General features: G+C 48.9%; 1 protein-coding gene across 1 annotated transcript; it reads left to right on the plus strand.

Annotated features, from left to right (window-relative positions):
• Positions 1-4,454: 4,454 nt before the first annotated feature.
• On the plus strand, positions 4,455-24,283 carry SCNN1G (sodium channel epithelial 1 subunit gamma). Its single transcript, XM_035131988.3, has 13 exons — positions 4,455-4,577; positions 9,902-10,232; positions 11,380-11,683; positions 12,724-12,917; positions 14,879-14,982; positions 16,246-16,409; positions 17,270-17,371; positions 17,659-17,776; positions 19,154-19,232; positions 19,454-19,511; positions 21,841-21,902; positions 22,051-22,126; positions 22,805-24,283. Exons 1-13 carry the CDS (start codon positions 4,535-4,537, stop codon positions 23,207-23,209), a joined length of 2,040 nt encoding a protein of 679 aa, XP_034987879.3. The 5' UTR covers positions 4,455-4,534; the 3' UTR covers positions 23,210-24,283.

Raw genomic sequence — 24,283 nt, forward strand, 5'->3', positions numbered from 1 at the left:
CAAGTCCGTTCTCAATCCAGTTACCTTCTGAACTTGGGAGGGAGGTGCCATCTTGCCCTTTGCCTCAGGCAACAAAATGTCTTGCACCAGCCTCTACCAGCAAACACAGCAATCCCCCCCCCCCCGCACACGCACACACATTTGCAGCATCGCTGACTCCAGCAACATCAGTGCTCCTAGTTCTCCCCTACGGAGCAACACTTCCTTTACTGCAGAGCTTTCCAAACTCTGTGTCACGACACGTTAGTGTGTCGGCTGCAGTGTGTAGGTGTGTTGTGCGAATGCTCCCCGCGCTCCTCCCAGGGCTGGAAAGGTGTTCATTTAACCTTTGGTTTGCTAGTAAAACTGAATGACTGTGTCGCAAAATGATACACGTCTAAAAAGCGTGTCACCAACATGAAAAGTTTGGAAAGCTCTGCTTTCCTGCTTGAAGGAGGAATGTGTTCCTGATGTGTTCCTGTGATGCGCTGCTGTTTTGGCGATAACCTTCGGCATCTTCAGCAGAGGCTGCTGCAAGGGTATGAAGACAAGTTGCAGCTTCACCCGACCTCAGTTATGCCTTCAGTCTTTACAGATCTTCAATGTGCGCTGCTCCTTAGTTGGTCTTTAAGGTGCTACTGAAGGAATTTTTTTATTTTGCTTTGACTCAGACCAACATGGCTACCTACCCGTAACTGCTCCTGCTTTGTAACTGTAAAGGCATTGATGAACCACATGGGATCTATTAAAAACAAGCAGCAGATTATTTGGGAGTGATCAGACTCCCACTGCTTTACAGTGTGTTATGTGGTTGGGTGGCAGTGCTGAAGTTATCACATATATTTATGTATCCGTCAGTGGTGGCTGTTGTTCACAGTCTGGTAGAGTTTAAGGAAGGAGGTCAACAGTAGGGGGAGCCAGAGCCTATGAGTGAGTTCACTGTAGAACTGCTGAGTTCTACAAGGGCAGGACTGGGGCTCTAGAGCAGTGTTTCTCAACCTTTTTTGGGCCACGGCACACTTGTTCCGTGAAAAAAATCACGAGGCACACCACCATTTAAAAAGTTAAAAAAATTAACTCTGTGCCGCCCTATATTGACTATAATTATGACTGTAAGAAACACTTGCCAATTGCTGTGTTGGTTGCAATCTCCTGTAATAAGGCTTCACAAGCCGTCCGGCAGGTTAGCGTTGTGTATTGGCGGCCGCCAGGCTCGTTTGTACTGAGCTTTGGGAAAGAGGAGGAGAAATATTGCTTTCCGGCGGGTTTAGTGACAATGCAAATCGCCCTTCTTGTCGCCGCACGTCGTGGCACACCAGCCAGTGTCTCACGGCACACTAGTGTGCCGCGGAACAGCGGTTGAGAAACGCTGCTCTAGAGGAGGAAGTTGATAGGCATTGCTACCCTCTGGACTGGTTGTAAGAAGGCAGGAAGGTCATAACCCACTTACTCTCCGCAACCAGAAGCACCATAACCAGACACTGGAAAGACCTGTCAGGAGTAAGCATGGACCAATGGTACCAAACAGTATGGGAAACAGCCCTCCTAGAAAAATTAACCAATAAGCTGAAAGTGACACGGGGACAAATAGAAGAAGACAACTTCACCCCGGTATGGCTCCCCTTTATCACATACACAGCCCAACAAGACAATGACAAAAATCCACCAACAGCAAAGAAATCAATATGGCTAACCTGATCCAAAACAACCATCCACCCCACTCACACGAAACAAAAACCACTACAGCCAACCACAAATAAATAACCATACCCTAGACCAACCCCAACCTCTCTCACCACCAAAGGAACACAAGGGAACAACAGAGAACCTGCACAAGTGACGCTGACAACAACCCCCCCCCCCACACACACACATATACAGTCATACCTCGGTTTAAGTACGCCTCGGTTTGAGTATTTTCAGTTTAAGTACTCCGCCGGCCTGTCTGGAATGGATTAATCCACTTTCCATTACTTTCAATGGGAAAGTTTGCTTCAAGTACGCTTCAGGTTAAGTACAGACTTCCGGAACCAATTGTGTCTGTAAACCGAAGTACCACTGTATTAAGTAAAATAGAAGCATCGTCATCTGACCCCCCCATCTCCCCCCATCTACTTCTATCCCCCTCTTTCTTCCCAATGTCTCAACAAATGAAACCGATTTGTAAAAATGTTATGAGAGGCATTGCATATATTTATGTAAATCAAGAAAATCTTTAATCAGAAGAGGAAGAGGAAGAAGAAAGAAAGGTAGGGCTGGACAGGGCAGACCAAGGCTCACCCTAATGAATCACCCTCCAGTGGTATCTGCATATGTTAAACTGAAAGTCTACGTAGCAAATGTTAAATTCACGTTTCAGAAAAGCAGCTGTGCTAGTCTGTTGCAACAAAAACAATAAAGAGTCTTGTAGCACCTTAAAAACTAACAGTCCAAGATAGGTCTTGTGAATGGCGCGCACACACATACACACACAATTCAGTATTTCAATCCTATGTTTTTCAAACAATTGCCAGCTTTTCGGAGTTTGCAGACATTCCCAGGATTTGCCTGAGGGCTGTTAACCTTCATGTGAATGTCAGCATTCACCATACCTCATACAACCACAGTTATTGTAGGCTGAGAGAAAATACTAATGACACACTGCACTGAATCATTTATTTGAAGCATTTTTACCACCTTCTTCAGCCAAAAGGGGGGGGGGCTTGTTTTTCTTCTATGCCTCATTGTAGAAACACCTCACCATCAAATACATATCTAATTATATAGTTCCAAAACTATGGTTGAGGACAACAATCCCTGCTGAGTATTCATATAGGTGAAGAAATCCCATATTCCCCTTGTTTATGGACTCATTTATGGACTCACTTATGGACTCATTTGGATGGGAAATTCCCACGCTTTCCTCATCTATCTTTCCATTCTAAATGTCCGATTGCTATACTCACTCCTGCTTGTTTGGTGGCATGTTGTTCCATGGGATCAGTGGTTTCCTGTGCTTGGTTGCCTTTGGAAGGAGCTCACAAGAGATTTGTGATGTTTTGTAATATTTGAATTTGTCTACAAGTTGAGCATAGCTGGAGTTTGGTTGGCTATTATTATTATTTATTTATTTATTTATTTATTTATACCCCACCCATCTGGCTGGGGTTCCCCCGCCACTCTGGGCGGCTTCCAACAAGGACCAGGGAGTCCCCCACACCCACCCGCCCCCTGTCCTCCAAAAACAGTACTTCTGTCTTGTCAGGGTTCAACCTCAATCTGTTAGCCGCCATCCATCCTCCAACCGCCTCCAGACTTTTGAAGTGCCTAAGGTCCTCTGCTGCCACATTGGATTGATGCAGAGAAACAGCCAGCCCACCCAAATACACTTTGCTTACAAACCCCAAGTCAGTTTTCTATGGGTCTCTCCAGACTCTTTTGTGGGAGGAGGGGAGTATTTTGCGACACATCATTGATACAATCGTAGCACATTACTGGTGGTTTATACTAAAGCCTCCATTCTGCTTTATAATTTGCAATGTTACCATATTATTGCCATTATTGCCAACTTCTGCACTATCGTGCAACAAAAGCAAGGGACAGGAATAAACCTCAAACCCAGAATATTTATGGGATGAAAAATGTTTGTTTCTTCTTCTGACAGTTCTCTTGGTCTACTCTGAAGTGATGGTTTTGACCTTTAAAGCCTTAAATGGTTTGGACCAAGTTATTCAAAGGTCCATCTCATCGCTACCTTGCCTCACTTGCCCATCTCTGAGAGCATAGGCAGGGGTCCCCAAACTAAGGCCCGGGGGCCGAATGTGGCCCAATTGCCTTATAAATCCGCCCCGTGGACGGTCCAGGAATCAGCATGTTTTTACATGAGTAGAATGTGTCCTTTTATTTAAAATGCATCTCTGGGTTATTTGTGGGGCATAGGAATTCATTCATATATATTTTTCAAAATATAGTGTGCCCCCCCCCACAAGGGCTGAGGGTCAGTGGACCAGCCCCCTGCTGAAAAAGTTTGCTGACCCCTGGGTAGACTGGAGGGAGACAGGGGACCATGTTGCTTCAAGGGGCTGATAGGAGTTGTAGTCCAAAACAGCTGTTTCAAACTACGTATGTAACATCCCCTGGGGGTGGGGTTCCACCCTTAAGGAAGGGCTAAAAGTATTTTAAATAAGTACATAACCATGAAGCAAATCAAAGCAGCATAATATAAAGCTACTGCTCCACTTTGACGATATGGATCAAGACTTACAAACAAACAAACAAACAAACACACCATAATCCTTCCTTTCTGTTCCGCTGCTGGACCAGCGTTGCTCCCGCCTGCTCCTACGCTTGCTGCCGGCAGGGGCCGCTGCAGGGCAGGGAGCGGCGGGCGAGTGGCGCGGCAGGGCGGCGAATAACCTGCAGGGGGCGCCTCGAGCTCGCGGGGCAGCGGGCGCGTATTGCAACCCGAGCCTGGGGAAGGCGGGGCGGCCGGCCGGGGGCGGGCTGGGGCGGCCGGGGCAGAGCAGAGCCAGCCGCGGCATCCCGCAGTAGGAGCTGCGCCCTCGCCAGCCTCACCATGCAGCCCCAGCCGGCTCTCAGCGTCAACCGCGGCCCCGCAGGTGAGACGCGGCGGAGATGAGCTTCTCGGGTCTGCTCTCCGGGGCGCTTCTGGAAGCTGGGAAGTGCAGCTGCCTGGGTGGGAGGGAGATTGGAGGCGCGCCCACCTCCGAGGGTCCAAACCGAGGGCGGGGAGCCAGCCTCGACCGGAGGGTTGTGGAAAGATTTAGGGCAGGCAAAAGTAAGGACTTAAACTATGGAACTCGCTGCGGTGGCCCCTGATTTGAGTGGCGTGGCATTAAAAGAAGATTGGGCTGTTATATGGAGGGGAAGGCTATCGATGGCTTCTAGTCCTCTTTCGCAAGCGAAAGCTTGTTTTCTCCTGCTCTGGAGGGTAGGTCTCGAACCAATGGCTTCAAGTTACAATAAAGGAGATTCCGACTAAACATACGGAAAAAACTTTTGACAGTAAGAGCTGTTCGAGAGTGAAACAGTCTCCCTCGGGAGGTTGTGGACTCTCCTTCCTTGGAGGTTTTGAAGCAGAGGTTGGATGGCTATCTGTCATAGATGCCATAGCTGAGTTTCCTGCATTGCAGGGGGTTGGACTAGATGACCCTTGGGTCGCTTCCAACTCTATGATTCTATAATTTGTTTGTATATTCATTCCGAATACCGGTTGCTTAACACCACAGGAGAGGGCAGTGCTGCTCTTACGCTCAGGTGCTGCTTGAGGGTTTCTCAGAAGAGGCATCTGGCTGGCCACAGTGAGACCAGGATGCTGGACCAGATGGGCCCCCTTTGGCCTGATCCAACACTGCAGGGCTCTTCTGGTGTTCTTACTCCTCTGCAGTGAGGCTCTCCAAGGGCAGGCGTCTGGCCTCTCCAAGGGGTGGATGGAGAGGCGGGGTGTGTGTGTGCAGGAATCCAGAGCCGACCGTTTTAACTAGCCCTCCCCAGGGAGAGGAGGGGGTCTCCCCAGTGTTTCATTTGCCACAGTTGGAGCTCCTGCCTTGCCTCCAGGCCCCCTGACATCTCCAGGCACAGACTAGACTCCTGCCTGAAATCCTGGAGAGCTCCTGCCAGTCAGTGTTGACACTGCTGAGCTCAAATGACTCAGTTGAAGTGGGGCTTTCGGTCTTCCTCCTCCATCGCTCGGAAGACTTCCTTACACCCGGGTGGCACCATTTCTTCCTGATGGTGTCACGAGAAGATGGGGTTGTATCAGGGATATAACACCAATGTTCTTTGATTTCCCATGAAATTTCCTTCTTCCCTTTTTTCCTGGGGATTGGAGAGCAGGGAGGAGAGAGGGAGGAAGGTTCTTCCACCTTTTATTCTTCTGTATTTATTTCATTTATATGCCACCTTTTTCTCCCAGGAGCTCAATGCGGCATCCTTTGTTCTCCCCCCTCCTCATTTAATCCCTGCAACAACCCTGTGAGGTAGGTTAGGCTGAGAGGCGGTGACTGGCTCCCAGTGAAGATCTCTCACAGGTCCTAGCCCAGCACTAACCACTGTGCCATGCTGGCTCTCTCTAGGGCTAAAGTGAGATTCCCAGGTGGGGGGCAGGTCCCTCTCCGTATGGGGAGTGGCTGTCAGGGGCTGCCCTGAACTGTGTACCATCAGCAGAGAAGCCTCTGGCCTCTAAGGTAATCCCTGTGTGGGAAAAGGTCCCCTGGAACACTGGAATTCCCAGAGGTGTGCGCATCTTAAAGATGGTTTTTCATCCCAGTCTAGAAAAGTTGTTGATGGGAAGCAGGTGTTTGCTACTGAGAGAACCCATTTCAGGAAGCAAAACAAAACAGATATCCTCTGGCTGAACAGCCACCCATGGCTATAGGGAGATGCAAGCCTCAGAGTTTCACAGAATTCTTCAAACTGTAGCAACTCCTCTATCTAGGCCTGCCACATACCCTTTTATATACTATATTCTTTGTAAGCTGCTTTGAGGATTTCCAAGCGGCATATAAATTTTATGAAATAAATATATAAATACTCTTGGCCATCTGTATTTTGGGACCAGGACGGCAACTGGAGGATCTCTTTGTCTTGTGGCATACCCAATCCTCAACGCACTGAAAACAGGAGGTCTTAGCATAAATTACTAGCTTAAAACACAGTTATGCAGGGCTTTTTTCCTCCGTTCAGATGGAAGTTGGTTTCAGGGTTTCAGGGGAAATGCATCAGGTTGCAGTATTTTATAAGAAACAGCAGGATTGGTATTGCATATGGCTAGTGTGGTGTGTAAACCACTTTCCAAACCAGCAGTGGGATGCAGAGTAAACAGGTGCAGTGTGGTGCAATGGGTAGTGTGTCGGACTGGGGACCTGGGAAACCAGGGTTCAATTCCTCAATCCGTCATGAATCTCACTGGATGAGCTTGGGCCAGTCACTGCCTCTCCATCTAGCCCACCTCACAGGGTTGTTGTGAGGATAAAGCACACACCCACATGAGGGGGGGGGGGCTGGTTGGTCTCAGCCAGACATTGGGCATTCAATGTTCCACCAGCCCCATCCTGTGCAAACAAACACTCTTTGTGGAGATTCAGCAGAGGTCCTCCTCCCCTTTCACTTTCAGTCAACTCTTTGAATTTTTATTATTATTGTTTAATGCCAACTGGCCTACGCAGTTCTAGGAAATGTTCTCGAGTAGCCGGTCATTGTGATGACTGTTCCCTACGGCTTTTAACAGGGGGAGTGGCCTGACTTACTTTATTTATTTACCAAGAGTATTTATATAGACCTCCCTTTGCTAAAATTATACAGCGATATAAAAATACAGTATGCCTGGGATAGCTCTGTCGGTAGAGCATGAGGCACTTAATCTCAGGTCCGTGGGTTCAAGACCCACTCTGGGCAGAAGATTCCTGCTTGGCAGCGGGTAGGAGGACCCTCAGGGCCCCTTCCAACTCTATAATTCTATGGTACTGTGAAAAATACTCTGATAACTAAATAATAATAATAGTAAAAGTCAGGCCAGGCCTGTGCCTTACCATGGGAGGAGGAATATTTGTCTTTATTTGGGTCCCCTCCCCATCTCAAAGGTTGGTCTTGGGTCAGGGTCAGCAAACTCTTTCAGCAGGGGGCCGGTCCACTGTCCCTCAGACCTTGTGGGGGGCCAGACTATATTTTGGGGGGGAAAGAATTCCTATGCCCCACAAATAACTCAGAGATGCATTTTAAATAAAAGCACACATTCTACTCATGTAAAAACACGCTGATTCCCGGACTGTCTGTGGGCCGGATTTAGAAGGCAATTGGTCCAGATTTGGTTCCCAGGCCTTAGTTAGCCTACCCATGGTCTTGGTGTATTGAATACACAGCACAATTGCAAGGCTGTGGTTTTAAGAACAAAACAGCTCTAGGAGTAGGAAGGAGGGCCATCAAATGTCAGAAGGGGCGGAGGGAGGCTACAGGGAGGCTGCAGTAGTGGAGTGCCAGCGTTGGCAAAGGGTTGGCCTAGATGTGCTCTGAGGTCCCTTCTGATACTGTTTGTATTATTAAAGGCTCAACGGGTATCTATGGCTGAGGTGGAGCCTCTGACAGTTTAAACAGGTTTGTGGCTGATTTTAGATGTGCAGCAGAGGTTTTGTGATGATTAAGAAGCCTGCCATGAGAACTGCTGGAAGAGCTTACTGGGTCAGGCCAAAGGGGGCCTTCTGGTGCAGCATCCTCTTCTTCCTGTGGCCAACCAGAAACTCATTACAGGAAAGGCTCAAGCAGGACCTGAGCACAAGAGCCCTCTCCCCTCCTGTGGTTCCCAGCAACTGGCATTCAGAAGTATTACAGCCTTCTAACATGGGGGCAGGATATTGGCACCACGGCCAGTAGCACTGACAGCCCTCTCCTCCACGAATTTGCCCGATCCTCTTTTAAAGCTGCCTAGGTTGGTGGCCATCACTGCCTCCTGTGGAAGTGAGTTCCGTAGCTTAGCTATGTGCTGCAGGAAGAAGGACTTTCTTTTGTCTGTTCTGAGTCTTCCAACATTCATCTTCATTGGGTGTGCACAAGTTCTAGTGTGATGACTGTCTCAATGCTATGTGCAGTTTTATAAACCTCTGGTCTGGGTAGTTCAGTTGGTTAGCGGGTTCAATCCCTGTATGGGGCAACCACATATTGCTGGACTGGATGAACCTTCCAACTCTACAATTCTGTGATTCACCTCTGACTCACCTTTTCTCTGAATGAAAAAGTCCCTAACGCTGCAACCTTCCATCACAGGAAGAGTTGCTCCATCCCCTTGATCATTCTGCTTGCCCTCTTCTGAACCTTTTCCAACTGTACAATATCCTCTACAACAGTGTTTGAAGTTAGCCAGGTGCATTTTGCACCTGGCTTTCAACCACTTGCAACCAGGTGAAGATGCCTGGGTGCCCGGATAGCACCTGACATCTCCACCATATGGAGATCATCGGATCTGGGTTGTTTTTCATACACCAATACACCATCCTTTAGAATTCTATCAGTTATATTTTATCTGCACAATTGGAATGCGTTCCTGGAACCAAAATGCTTTTTCTGTACAGCTGGAGCCAGAAGAGACACCATTAAAGAAAAAGAGGTTGAAATGGGCCAATATATATGTGGACTTTCCCAGTCACTTTTCTTCTTTTAAGTTCTCAAAGCAAGCTAGCTCAAGGTTGCCATCTGAACGTGAAATATGTTTAACTGAGAATCACAGTCACTGGCGAAGGAAGAGGAGTTGGGGGGGAGCGCACCGCCCCCAGCAGCGCGATCCCGGCAGGGTGCCACCATGGCTGCCCCCTCCCCATCCTGTCCCAGGATGCACCCAGCCCTGCCCCCACACCGCCAGTGTGGTGTAGTGGTTAGGAGCGGTAGACTCGTAATCTGGAAACCAGGTTCGCGTCTCCGCTCCTCCACATGCAGCTGCTGGGTGACCTTGGGCTAGTCACACTTCTTTGAAGTATCTCAGCCCCACTCACCTCACAGAGTGTTTGTTGTGGGGGAGGAAGGGAAAGGAGAATGTTAGCCGCTTTGAGACTCCTTTGGGTAGTGATAACGTGGGATATCAAATCCAAACTCCTCTTCTTCTTCTTCTTCTTCTTCTTCTTCTTCTTCTTCTTCTTCTTCTTCTTCTTCTTCTTCTTCTTCTTCTTCTTCTTCTTCTTCTCCCCCCCCCCTCGGTGCTAGAGCATGAAGCTCCTCCACTGATCACAGTCAGTCCGTCATCTGAAAAAGAAGACTTTAGAGCTGTCTTGCCCACAAATGGCAACTAGACGTTCCGTTTTGGTGACTTCAACCTTGGTTTAAGGAGCCACTGAGTGCCTAGCTTATACATATACTGTATCTGAGTTTCTAACACTGCTCTACAATATCCAGTGCCTGCAATATCCTTGCTTTTTGCTTTGTGTTTCCCCCTCCAAAGTGTCGGCCATTAGCATGGCGCCTGCCAAGAAGATCAAGGCCAAGCTCAAGAAGACATTGCCCGTGACCGGCCCCCAGGCGCCCACCTTGCGGGAGCTGATGCACTGGTACTGCATGAACACCAACACCCACGGCTGCCGGCGCATCGTGGTCTCGCGGGGGCGCCTGCGCCGCTTCCTGTGGATCCTGCTCACGCTGACCGCCGTGGGACTGATCCTGTGGTACTGCGCTCAGCTGGTCCTCAACTACTACAAAGCCTCTGTCTCTGTCACGGTCCAGTTCCACGCACTCCCCTTCCCAGCCGTCACCATCTGTAACATCAACCCCTACAAGTAAGTGAGGCTCAGCATCCAGGAATGCTCCCCCAAGCCTGCCAGTGGACAGCGACAGCGAAGGGTCAGGGTCAGGCCAGGCTGCTTTCAGCACAGTCCTGCTCAAGAACTTGGAATGTGGAGTCAGGGAGATGACGCCTCGGGTGGAATAAATAATGGCAACTTATAATAGCAGCATTTAATTATTATTTGGAGTGCTCAGAGAGTTCCAATTCACAGTTCCCCACCCTGGTCTTTAAGATCCCCTAAAGCAGCTCTGCTGAGTTTGCAGCCCTCACCTGTGGAATTCCCTGCTTAGGGAGGCCTCTTCGGCCTCTTTGGGGAAATGAGTAAAATAATCTTTTAAGAGGGATTCTTCCTTCTCTTGAAATTGCCTGGAATAGGAAATGTTGCCCTGCAAACCTGTGGCATGAGTGTGGCGGTTGCAGCTGTATTTTTGTTAATAATCTCTTTGGACTTGTTCAAAAATTGCCATGGTGGAATTTCATATATTTTGTGTGTTGTGGTTTGTAGGACGCTCTGAGAGTTTTGAATAATAATAACATTTCCATTGCAATTTAAATTGCAAAGATTATGCCCAGAGGGACTTCTACAATAAAATAGTAACGAATGTTAATCGCCCCATAAATATTGACAATAACCCTGCAAAGTAGGCTACTGTTAAATGTCCGGCTTGTGAACCTGATCACTATGGGGCTTGTGTTATCTTGCTGCTGGACTATGGGAGCGGGTGGGGTGATTTTACATTCATCGAAAGTGGCGTTTTATGTTCTTGTTTGTTGGGTTGTCACAGTAAGTATAATCTATTAATCCAATTTAAAGATACCTATTGATATAAGCAGATCTTATGCCCAAACAGATATCCAAGCAAGGTGGGTGATTATAAGACATATTTCCTAGTGTCAAAAGTGCAGTAAGATCTTTGGACTGTTGAGTGATGTGTAGCAGCAGTTTATCCTTCTCACTTTGAAACACAAGTCTGCTTTAAAATAATTGTGTGTCAATCTTGGTCCTTGAGCCCAGTGCTGGGCTGAGTGGATGCACCCAGATTCTGGCTATCTGATTTGTACACCACCACCCCTGCTCTCCTTGTAGCAAAAGATCTTGCCCCCTGTAGTAACAAGATCCCCTGTCTGTCCCCTGGCAGGTACAGTGCCATCAAGAAACACCTGGCCGAGCTGGACAAAGAGACAGAGAACGCGCTGAGGTCCTTGTATGACTTTTCGGGAGGTAATATCAGGGAGCGTCGTGATGCTGGTGATCCTGAGCCAAGTGAGGACAGAAAATTCCACAGATACTTTCCCTTGACGAATTTAAACAACCTCACTCACCAGCAGCCTTTTCCAAACCCCTCCTCTGGTTCCAAACGGCGAATGGAGGCCAACGTCATTTCGGGGGGCTCCAGCATCGTCAGCGTCAAGAACCCCCAGGATATTGTGGGATTCCAGCTGGTGAGTCACCATGCTCTGTGGCCTATGGGAGAACCAGATGCAGTTCTGTTGAGTCTTGGCACAGGCAGGAGGGAACTCTAGGAGATGGGGAGCCCCATGCAGTGCCTTTGGGGCTTCTTCCGAATCATTTTCCATCCCCATGGTCACAGCCTTCCCCAACCCAGTGCCCTCCAGAGGTTTTGGACTACAGCTCCCATCAGTCCCAGCATGAAGCGGCCATGTGCTGCTGGGGCTGCTGGGAGATGTAGTCCATCTGGAGAGCAGTGAACAGGCTTGTGAGCTCAACAAGTACCGTTCACAGGGTCAGACCTGCACCTTGGATCATGCCCAAAACTTTACCATAGGAAAGGGTGCCACTTCCCTCCTGAAATGCGGCTGGCCGCAGCCTGCAGTGAGTTGGGGGGCTTTCCTGTTGTAGCCCCTGCTAAGCGGAAGCCCCTGCCAGGCAACCTTGGTTGTTCTCCACTTTGGGCATCTCCATTTGAGGCGGAAAGTGGGTTATAAATCCCACTGCAAACAAATATAAATACAGTATACACATTCATTAGCTCAACAAACAAATGCGACAAGGAGTCCCGTTGAAGGTGCCTTGCCTGCAGAGTTACGAGTCACCTGCAATTCCAAGGCTGGATCAGAGAGATTTTCTTTCTGGGTTCAGGCATCTGAGAATTGTGCTCATGCCTTCTTTCTCTTTATGAATGACTATTGTCATTTTCATTTGTTGCATTGATACCCCACCCTTTTTGTCCCAAGTGTACGTGGTTCTCCCCCTCTTCATTTAATGCCCAGAACAAACCTGCGAGGCAGGTTAGGCTGAGAGGCAGTGACTGGCCCAAGGCCACACCTAGTGAGCTTCATGGCTGAGTGTCGGGATTTGAACCCTGGTCTCCCGGGTCCTAGGCCAACACTTTAACCACCGCACCACGCTATTCTGCGCTGAGCCACCTACCTATTTCCACACCGCAAGGCAGCGTATGCATCTGTGGGGCAGCCCCTCGGCCTGCCAGCTTGCCTGAGCCCCTGCTTTCTCTCCCTTCCAGTGTGACTCCCACAACAAGAGTGACTGTGCCCTTTACACCTTCAGTTCGGGTGTCAACGCCATCCAGGAGTGGTACAAGCTGCATTACATGAACATCATGGCCCAAATCAGCGCTGAAGAGAAAGTGAACATGAGCTACTCAGCGGAGGAGCTAATCTTGAGCTGCTTCTTTGACGGCCGTTCCTGCGATGCCAGGTCAGTCACTGGGAACAGGGGGGGTGGGCAGAGCATGCTCCAGCAGCAGAGGTGGAACATACCTAATGCAAACTAAAAGTGCTTTAGATGTGGGAAGTTTAATATGGACTTTTCTCCAGCATCCTTGGGGAGGCCAGACAGAGGTGAGATACGTACCCAATTGGCCTTGTGTTCTTGGACAGGTGTTGAATGGCAGAGCTCTTGGCCTCATGTGTGTCTTTTTAAGGACCACCTCTCAAGCCTTCACGGTTTGTGAAGGTTGGTGGCTGGAGCAGGTTTTAGCTGAGTTCTTTTGCTGGTGAAGCTCTGAGGCAGTACAGTATAGACGCCACGAGGGCAATGCCCTTTCTGCAGCAGTGTCCAAGATGTGGTTTCACCCATTAGCTTAGGACTGCAGATATGGATGTTTCTGCATGGCAACCCACCTGGTCTGCCTTGTGGTTTTCAGGTAGCAGTTTTACAGCCCACCCTCTGGGATCTGCTTCCCCAAAGCATCTGTTTCCCCATCAATCCGTGGGGAGAACAGGCCTGTTCAGGTTCCCAACTGGGTAGTGGTGAGTCATGCCAAAGATCTTGCCATCGCAAGCGGAAGCCTAGTCACTCGGCTCAACCCACCATTCCTGCTTAGCCACTTGTTGCATTAACCCAGACATCCCCAAAATGCAGCCCTCCAGATGTTTTTAGTGTTTTGTTGGAAGCCGCCCAGAGTGGCTGGGGGAACCCGGCCAGATGGGCGGGGTATAAATAATAATAATAATAATAATAATAATAATAATAATAATAATAATTTATTATTTATACCCCGCCCATCTGGCCGGGTTCCCCCAGCCACTCTGGGCGGCTTCCAAAAAAACAGAAATTCTAAAATACAGAAATCCATCAAACATTAAAAGCTTCCCTAAACAGGGCTGCCTTGAGATGCCTTCTAAAGGTCTGGTAATTGTTCTCTTTGACCTCTAGTGGGAGGGCATTCCACAGGGTGGGTGCCACTACCGAGAAGGCCCTCTGCCTGGTTCCCTGTAACTTGGCTTCTCGTAATGAGGGAACCGCCAGAAGGCCTACTTGTATAGAATTATTATTATTATTATTACTATTATTATTATTATTTGGCCTACAATTCCCATGATCCCTAGCTAACAGGACCAGTGGTCGGGGAAGATGGGAATTGTAGTCCAAAACATCTGGAGGGCCGAAGTTTGGGGATGCCTGCATTAACCCATCCTTCCCCAATCTGGTGCCCTCCAGATGTTCTCAGTGGGGATCATCATATATATATACCCTTAAGATGTTGTTGTTATTACTCATTAAACCTTATTAGTTTCTCTTTTTTTAACAGAATAGCTCAAAGTGACTTAGAACAGCAACAGAAATAAATAGCACCTGTATTACGTCAGGGATTCTTTTGTTGTGATTCTTCCATTGCAGAGGGTTGGACTAGATGTCCCTTGGGAGATCCTTCCAGCTCTATGATTATATGATTCTAAAATCAGCATAAAACGAAAACCTAAAACTCATTCATATTTTTAAAAGGCAGGACTGAAGCATCCCACCCACAGGAGGAGGCCACAGATCATGAAAACCCAAAGGTCTAGCAGAAAATAAACGTTTTTGCCTGGCCCCAGGATTAAGTCTTGGTGGTGCCAGGCAAGCTTCCCTGTGGGGCCATCACTGAGGGGGTCTGCTCCTGTGTTGACACCCTCCACACGTTCCCCAGAAAGATCCCTCTTTGCTGCCTCCCACTCCCCATGACATTTTTTAAAGAGTTGGGCATCCCCTAAATAATTTCAAAACTAACTCTTTGTCCTTGTCTGTTGTGAAGCTGAACAAAAGTCCCTGCAGAAACAGTTTATTTCTCATGCAGTTCCTGTTAATTGGGCAATTTAAGCTCTCTTGTTGAGTTTATCTACAGTAGGTGGGGTGAAGTGCTTTTGAAAAATAAATATGTCTTTGGTCGGCGCCAGGAACTTCACGACATTCCACCATCCGATGCACGGGAACTGCTATACCTTCAACAGTGGGCAGAACAGAAGCATCCTGAACACAACCACCGGAGGCAGTGAATATGGTAAGAGAGCCCTCCAGATGGTTTGCCTGCTTCATCTCAGTCATGAGTGGGTGTGGGTGGCCTAGGTTCTTGTCCTGAGCTCTGTAGCCACTATCCAGAGTGCTAAGAGAATATGTCCACTCGATCGCTTCGACTAGCAGAACTGATTCCGTTACAGATGCCACCTAACACCCACTCCACATTTGCAAGAAATCAGCCTTTTCTTGTGGCAGCACCTACACTCTGGAAACTCCCTGCCTATTGATATCAGGAAGCCTTCACTGTACTCTTGTTGGCACCTGCTAAAACCAGTTTTGTTTAGGCAAGCCTACCCAGACACGTAGAATGTGGATGTTTGTTTTAATCTGTTTTAGTTTATTGTTATTTTTCTCTTTCAACTGTTGTCAAGAGTTGCTTTTAGTAAACTGCTTGGGGAGTGCGTGCGCGCGTGCGTGCTTTACAACCAAGCAGTGGATAAATTTTATGGGGAAAAATAACTAGCTAACTAAGAGAAGCCTACTTACTAACTAACTAAGAGAAGCTGCATCCAGCTGCTCCTCCCTAGTTTGGCAAGCTCCCCCCCCCCTGCCCCCTGCCTCCCCTCCATGGATAGCCTTACCTGACCTAAATCTTGCATGCAAGCCTCTTTTACACCATTAAGATTTGACATTTGAAATATTCCTTGTCTGGGTAGCTGGTCCATAGTGGCCTGGTGTGAATCTGGCAGCCAAATCTAGCCTTGGAGTGGCACAGGAGGCTGGCAGAGTGAAGCTTACCTAGCTACTCAGTGCCACTGATACGATTCTACTGTTAGATCTGTTTTTATTAACGTTTGTGTGATTTTTTTAAAAAATCTTTTAAAGATTTCGATTATAAATTGCTTCAGGACTTTTGTAGTGGAAAGCAATGTAGAAATCTAATATACCCAGGTTTGCGGCTGACCACCATTTTTCACTGCCAAGTAATTGCCTGGCTTTGCCCAGACTCAGCAGAGTGATCTGTCTGCCTGCATGGACTTTTACATTTTGGTTTTTCGCTGCAGATGTGTTAGTTTTCACTAAAGATGTGTTAGTTTATTTTGTTAGCTGTTTCAGGTGCTGCACAGAGAAGCAAAGGAGAGAACAGGAGACGCAATAGTTTAGCTGGCAAGTCTCATCCCGTGTGCCCTGACTTTTTTTTAGCCCCCGTCCCCACAGAGCCTTCTCCTCCTCTTCTTCCGGAGCCTCTCTTGGTCCCGTGCCTTCCACTAGACTGGCCTAATCCTGTTCTCCTTCCTTTACACAGGGCTGCAGGTGATCCTGTATATAAACGAAGCAGAGTACAACCCTTTCTTGGTGACATCTACGGGAGCCAAGATAGTGATTCACGGCCAGGATGAATATCCCTTCATCGAAGACGTCGGCACCGAGATAGAGACGGCCACAGCCACCTCCATCGGGATGCACTTTGTGAGTGGTGCGGCTGGAGCAGGCGGGCAGCAGTCACCCTGGGCAGATTCTGCTTTCGGCTGCACAGGAAACCCCCCTCCCAGCATACAGCTGTCCGATGCTCAGAGCTTTCCAAACTTTTCACGTTGGTGACACGCTTTTTGGTGACATGCATCATTTTGCAACACAGTAATGCAGTTTTACTAGCAAACTGGGAGGTTAAATTAATTAACCGCTTATAGTGATACGGACACATACATAAATTGTAATAGTGTGGCACCCCTGCACACTGAGCTGATGTACTAACATGTCATGACACACAGTGTGGAAAGCTCTGCTATTTTGGAGGAAACTTTCTTTGCCATGTTCTTTGTCCTGTGTGGCTGTGGCTGAGGGTCAGGGCTGCATTAAAAGAAAAATATCTGAACTTGTACGGCCAATGGTGGGGGCTGGAGTCCAGCAATATCTGGAGTACCACCCCCGAAAGTGAAACTCTGAAGTGTCCACCCAATGAAAGATTGGATATACATGAGACAATGTCAGGTATATGGCAATGAGGGAGCTAATCCATACTTCAGAGGTACAACATCCACTTCAATCCTGGGCATTGCCAAGTATTTTTTTAATTTATTACAGTTCTTTCAGGATGTAAATCCTGCCAAACTTCCTTTGGGATGCCAGGCCTGGCATCGGCCTCTTGGGATAGAAAATCCTGATAGCACACAGTAGAGTGCTTCTGAGCACCTGCAAAGTGCCTTTCTAGCACCCACACCTCTGGGATTAAAGGGAGAAGCACAAGGGCAACACAGGATGCCACTTCTCTGCCCCACAGGCCCCTCTCCCATCACACACCAACAGAGCTCTTCCTTTCTGTTCCACAGACAAAGTCCAAACGACTCAGCCTTCCATACAGCAACTGCACAGAGGACGGGTCTGACATCGATGTGAAGAAGCTATACAAGAACAAAACCTACTCTTTGCAGGTGAGGCATATGCAGTGGCTGGGATGTGGGAGTGTGAGAAGTTATCCCATGCCCTTGCATCCCCACAAGGGATACAGGGGGTGGGCAGGTAAATTGCACCCAGGCAGCCTGGAGCCCCAGGACCTCTCTGCCTCATGCTTTCACGCAGCCTGCACCAGCAACCGCAATGATTTGGGCTGATGGAAATTGTAGTCCAAAATGACCATGCTGGCTGGGGGCTCATGGGAGTTGTAGTCCACATCTGGAGGGCACTGACAGACACCCTGCTTGATTTCTCCCCCTCGCAGACCTGCCTCCATTCCTGCTTCCAGGATGAGATGGTGAAAATGTGCGGCTGTGCCCAGTACGCCCAGCCCCTGCCCGAAAATGCTGAGTTCTGCAACTACAAGAAATATCCAGACTGGAGTAAGTCTTCCCGTCACTCCACCTGCCCGCTCTCCTCAGGAGCTGGGTCCAAAGGGTCCCCCTCCCCCAGAGGGGGCTTAAGTTTCTCCGAGACGTCTCTTTCCAGGAATGCATCCCACTCTGCCTTGAGTCCAATGTGAGCTCTTTGTTGCCATCCATGATCTCAGGAGAAAACGCCCTTCCTTGGGAAGCCATAGCTCCAGGGCTAAACCAGACTTTAGGCAAGAAGAGGCTCCTGCTTCCCTCTCGCCTTCCGCACACATCTGCTTACATGGCCTGCTGCCAAGCTGCCCTTCATCATCCATCGTCATCATCATGATACTTGTATAGAATCATAGAATTGGAAGAGTTGGAAGGGGCCCCAATGTCGTGCAGCGCAGGAATCATAGTTGAAGGATCCCTGAAAGATTCCCACCCAACCTCTGCTTTAAGAACTCCAGTGAAGGAGAGTCCACCACCTTCCGATGCAGTGGTGAACTTTGGGCTTTCAAATTTCAGTGGCAATGCCAAAATTCGGTGCCCCCCCACCCCCTGCCTCTCTGCCATTGTTGCAGTGTCCTCTCAGCTCAGTGCCCAGCGCAGGTGAACCAGTAGCGCTCCCCTAAATCCACCTCTGTCCGAAGGAGTCTGTTCCACTCTCAAACAGCTCTTAGCACCAGAAGGTTTTTCCTGGTGTTTAGTTGGAATCTCTCTCTTTAATTGGAATCTCCTTTGTTATGCCACCCTTCCATGAAAAGAATCATGCCCAAAGCAGCTCTTCCATAGCTGCCAAGTTTTCCCTTTTCTCACGAGGAAGCCTATTCAGCATAAGGGAAATTCCCTTTAAAAAAAAGGGGAGAACTTGGCAGCTACGGTATGAGCTCTTCAAGCAGGAATTGCATCTCAGAAATCAACCTTCGCAGGAACAATTTCACAACAGCATCCTGAAACAACAACGTAACAGCAAATATAGCAACCTACAAGAAAAACACCCACACCCACATTTCGGAGCTATAAATAAAACCAGATTGCATCAACAAGATGACTCCCTTCTAGCCATAGCAAAAATAGCAAGGGGGTTGGACCCGTTTCTCCTGGGTCCCAGGAACACCCCCTCTCCTTAATGTTGCTCACAGTCCCCTTCCTGCAGCAGCTTCTCTGGAGGCTTCCAAAGGCAGGAGCCCTTTGCTCAATCTCAGCAGACAGCAGGAGTGAAGGCCATGCTTGTTGCCTTCTCCTTGCCCAAGATGCTTCCTCAACAAAGTGGGAGCTTGCCTCTGTCCTGCAGTTGTCCCGAGACCTTTTTCCCCAGCCGCGCTGGGATTTTTGCAGGATTGGTGGAGGCCGCTGGGCTGCTCCTAACAGCCTCCCTTCTCTCTCTCTCTCCTCTTCCTCCAGTGTATTGCTACTACAAACAGCATGAAAAGTTTGTGAAGGAGCAGCTGGGTTGTCAGAAGATGTGCAAAGAGGCCTGCAGGTAAGTCGTCGTCGTCGTCCCCGCCATCCCTCTACCACCACCCCACAACTAGAATGCTCCAGGCTCCAATTTCACCAATGGCAACTTCCTGCATCTTTGATTTGGGTGGGTTTCCAAAGGGTGACCGGGCCGGGTCTTCTGCCACTGGGGTCCCCGGAGAAGCCATCAGGGTGCTGAGTCCTTCCCTCCATGCTTGCTCACTGCCTACCTTGCCTCCCCAGCTTGAAAGAGTGGACCCTCACCACCAGCCTTGCCCAGTGGCCTTCTTCAGCCTCCCAGGTGAGTGTGTCCCCCACACAAGTCCTGTTTGCCTTGACCTCCCTTTGCCTACGATGTGGTGCCCTTTCTGCACAAAAGAGGGCTGCCCCCTTTCCTCCTTCCTGTTCATTTTATCCCTTGAAAACTTGGCTTTAACATACCCGTCAACTGCCCCGGAAAAAGCGTGACATCCCGTTTTCTCTCTCGCAAAAAGACAGTGACCAAAATGGCCGCTGCGATTTCGGGCCGCACTTTTTCAGGCATGGTGCTCGAAAGCAAATACTTTTGGTCACTGTTTTTAAAAAAACAAAACAAAAAAACTTTTTCTGGGGGGCATGATCAATGCAGGTCAAGTGATTTGTGTGGGAGTGTGGCCTTGGAAGATGTTGCCCTGGTTTTCAGCCGGTTTGTATTGGAAGGAATGCTATAAGGTTTTATAACAATAGATTGATCCAGGGGTTTCCAGTAGGTAACACCACCTCAGCATAATTGCTGATGACGTTGCCATCATGCTTCAAGATAATAATAATAATAATAATAATAATAATAATAATAATAATAATAATGATTTATTAATTATACCCCGCCCATCTGGCTGGGTTCCCCCAGCCACTCTGGGCAGCTTCCAACAAAATATTAAAATACAGAAATCCATCAAACCTTAAAAGCTTCCCTAAACAGGGCTGCCTTGTTGGGTTGCCCTTCCAGAAGTATGTCAAGGAAACTGGGATAAGTAACATCTAACTGGTTTTTTTAAAAAAAACCTCTTGATGTAATATACAGCCTTTTATCCTAGGTACTCATTGTTTCAGTCATAGGTTTGTGTTTCTGTGTATCTTGCAAGTCAGGTGTGCCCCACCCCTTGTTCTCTCATTTCTTATGATGGGACTTTTCACTTACCTTTCTGCATCTCATTGCAAGTATCCGGATAACAAGCTTTATAATTTCTTCTTGTGAATGTAACATCCCATGCCCGCCTGGGTTTGGTTTGGTTTGGTTTTTATATACCGTATGTGTTTGTCTTGTGAAGTTCTATTCAATAAAAAATACTTTTTTTAAACAAAAAGATTCAGAAGTTCCACTTCTGGGGGAATTAAGACTATAAATTATTTTGGGGTGGTGTATTGTCTCCAAATTATTATTATTATTATTATTATTATTATTATTATTATTATTTACGATATTATTATTATCCTATCGGACTGGGTGTCCCAAGCCAATCTGGATTCCTCCCAATACAATATTTAAAAATTCTAAAATTAAAAACTTCCCTATATAAGGCTGCTTTCAGATGTCTTCTAAAAGTCAAATAGTTGTCTATTTCCATGACCCCTGATGGGTGGGTGTCAATAATAATAATAATAATAATATTTATATAAACTATGGCAAATCAGTCTCCTTTTTCTGCAATGTGAACCCCCCAAGACCCAATTAACTAATAGATGGTCCCCTGGAATTAAGACTTGCAGTATTCCAAGGAATCTGAACAAATTGTTTCATTTTTAAAAAAATTAAAGAATGTGCCCCTTCCATATGCTCACCTGTACTGGCACAAGATCAGATGCAAAGCCCTCTCTTATGTGTAAATCCTGCCCTACCTAGGGAGCTCCATGGGAGGACCAGGCTAAGGGATGGAGGCAGGGAGTTGGTTTGCAAGGCTGACACGGAAATAATGGGGACAGGAAAGGAAAGAGCTGTGAGTGAAGCAGCGGAGGGCAAGAGTCAGGGCCAGGGCCAGCTGTCAGCTAAACTGGGCCCCAGCCTGTGGGGCTTCAAAGGGCCTCTCCCTGCCCCTTCCCCCCCACCCATGATTTTTAGTGCCTGGCACTTTTGAATAGGAGTCCAGGAGATGGTTACCTCCATCAAAGGGGCAGCAGCGGTGGTGGCTGCCAAATGCAAGTCTGGGCCCTACCCTAGGCACAGGGGCTGGTCCTTGTCAGCACAATTCCGAGGGGGCCCCAAAGCCCTGAGGAGGGGGGGGTGGCAAATGGGAAGGACAAGATCACAGAGGAGACCACACAATTGTCCTGCTTGTGTGCTTCTTCCCTTTGGGGCATCGGGCAAGCCACTGGGAGAACAGGAAGCTGGACTGAACTTCAGGAAGAAGTTTATGAGGCTCAGAGCTGTTTGACCGTGGAACTGATTCCCTCGGAAGATGGTGGAGAGGATTATCTGTGGATGGGTTATCTGCCTGGGATTCTTCAGCTGTGATTCCTACACTGCAGGGGGTTGAACTAGATGAACCTTTGAGTACCTTCTAACTCGATTTTGTGACTGGATCCTTATCCAGTTGCACGGCTTTTCTGATGTTCGAGCGTGTTCAATTAATTCTGGCTCTCTTCCTTTAAAGGAATGGATGCTCAAACTTCTGTCATGGGATAAATGGAACAACCGTGGTGAGACCTTTAAAAAGTAAGTCCCGTCCTGTCCCCCCCCCCACATCCCGTAAGAAGCCAGGGCTGCCCCTCCTAGGTGGGACGCTGTTGCTTCCCAACCAGCCCTGCCTCATCCAGCTCCACTTCTCCTTCTCTCCCCCCACCCCACAATTTTATTTTCTCAGGGAAGACCTGGCAAACCTCATGGTGTTCTACAAAGACTTGAATGAGAGGGAAATCAAGGAGAATCCGGCAAATGATGTGAGTGTTGCCTTTGGCCAACTTCTGAGTAGCCCCTTCTGGGAGGACACTTGCCAAGAGGGGCTCCTCCACTCAGGCTCAGGAAGGAGCTAATCCTGGCACCGTTAAGGGGAATCATCCCCCATGGGCCCCAGCCTGGCCCCCCTCGGGGTTGGTGGAGGGAGGCAGGGAGAGGGATCCATTTCCACCATACCTGCGGATTTTGCCTTAGTGTGGTGGAGAGAAAAGCCACAGCTCCATGGTCGTAGAGCACCCTCTTTGGAAGCAGAAGGCTGCAGGTTCAATCCCTGGCAATGTTTCCAGGTAGGAAGACACACCTGGAGAGCCGCTGCCAGCCAGTGCTGAGCAAGACAAGCCACTTATCTGGCTTAGTAGAAGGCAGCATCCAACAATGGCCGTCATTCAGGGGCCATTTGCTTTGCACAAAGAAGGTCCCATGTTCAGTCCCAAGTGTTTTCTGGTAGGGTTTGGGTGGGGCAAGGAGACAGTGGAATGGAGAGAGTGTCCTTTCAGTGGCCAGGGGAGTGGGGAGCCTTCAGTGGTCCATGGAACATCCTGGGCTTATCAGAGGCTGGGGTTTCCATACAGGGAAACTCTTCTCCGTGTAGAAATTAAACCCTGCCAGGAAACCCCCAAGGGGAAAACTGGTGACGAAGTGTTCCCTCTGTCCCTTTCCAGCCCGTCATTCTTGTCTCCAACATTGGGGGCCAGCTGGGCCTCTGGATGAGCTGCTCCATGGTCTGTGTCATCGAGATTGTGGAGGTCTTCTTCCTCGACACCATTTGCATCATCCTGCGCCGCCACTGGCAGAAGGCCAAGAAGTGGTGGGGTCAGAACAGGGAGCAAAAGGAGGAGGAGGAAGAGGAAGAGGAAGGATCAACCCCCCAAAATGGCCTGCAGGGTCACGACAACCCAGCCTGCACTGCAGACGACGATCTTCCCACCTTCAACACAGCCATATGCCTGCCCCTGTCGCTGGAGCACCCACCCCCCAGGACCCCCCCGCCCAACTACAGCACCCTGCGGCTGGCCAGCACCTTTCCAAAGCAGCTGGATGACACCCTGGAGGTCCAGACAACCTAGTGATGCTCTTGACCCAGCAAGAAAGGCCGCTCCTTGGACTCGGCGGCTGGACTTACCCTCTGGCGGGACGGGGGACAGAAGCCGCTAGCCCCAAACAGAACTGTACCTGCTACGTGCTCTGCCATTCAGCTAGCCAGACACTTGATGCCGTTTCTGTATTAATTCCCCCTCTGCCCCTCACTGGGGGCGAGCCAGGCTTTTCACAGGGGTGGCTGCTGTCGCGATGCTCGGGTGTCCGAGGGCAGTTCCTGTCTGGAGGTGGGAGCTTAGTCCATGACCTTGGACCCCCAGACAACAGCTGTGGACTCTGTGGCAGAGAGCTGTGGCTTCTTAGGGAACGGACAAGTCCAGCTGCACCTTGACCCTCAGGCACGGAAGATGGTTGTGGGTTCAGGAAAGATCCAGGTTCCCTTTTGCTGTAACTGAAAGCAGCTCCCTGGTTTCAGCTGGCCTGGAAGGGAGCTAAGTGCTACCTTCAAGATTTTGCCTTTGCCCCAAGGCTGTAAAGGTTGGTTCTGAGAACACACCTCGCAGAAGGAGCAGCCTTGGCTCTCAAGGGGTGCCTTTTAATCCTGCTTCTGAAAAGACCTGCAGCCCCATGCCCAGCTACACCCACACCTGCACCCTCAGCCCTGCCAGGTGCACTTATTGGGGTACATATTCCTGCCTCCTGCTCCCTTGCAAGGTCCATCCACTGGAGGACCTGGCAATACTGGAGGGCAGGACACCTCTCAGTGCAAGCGGCTGGGAATCACATGTGGGGAGACGGCTGCTGCTATTGTTGTGCTCAGGTCCTGCTTGCGGGCTCCCCATAGAGGCATCTGCCTGGCCGCTGTGGGAAAAGGGGGCTGGACTCCCGACAGGCCCCCTTTCACCTCATCCAGCACTGCAGGGCTCTTTGGATTCAGGGCTTGTGGCAGAGGTGGCAAGCAGGAAGGAGTGAAAAAAAAGACTTGGCTCATGTGCAATATATGGTGGTGGTGTTTTTAAGGTTAATAATTTAACAACTGAGACCAACTCCTGGGAACTGTGGAAGGGGAGAAATGCCTTTAATAAAATATTTGTAAGGAACAA

The sequence above is a fragment of the Zootoca vivipara genome, chromosome 13, assembly GCF_965207765.1.
Source record: "Zootoca vivipara chromosome 13, rZooViv2.hap1.1, whole genome shotgun sequence".
Taxonomy (NCBI): Eukaryota; Metazoa; Chordata; class Lepidosauria; order Squamata; family Lacertidae; genus Zootoca; species Zootoca vivipara.

Excerpts from the sequence above, each read along its gene's own strand:
- SCNN1G (XM_035131988.3), top strand. The coding sequence starts at position 4,535 with ATGCAGCCCCAGCCGGCTCTCAGCGTCAACCGCGGCCCCGCAG. Across the intron at positions 17,777-19,153 it reads CAAGAAATATCCAGACTGGA|TGTATTGCTACTACAAACAG; the intron begins GTAAGTCTTCCC and ends CTCTTCCTCCAG. Across the intron at positions 19,512-21,840 it reads GGCCTTCTTCAGCCTCCCAG|GAATGGATGCTCAAACTTCT; the intron begins GTGAGTGTGTCC and ends CTTCCTTTAAAG.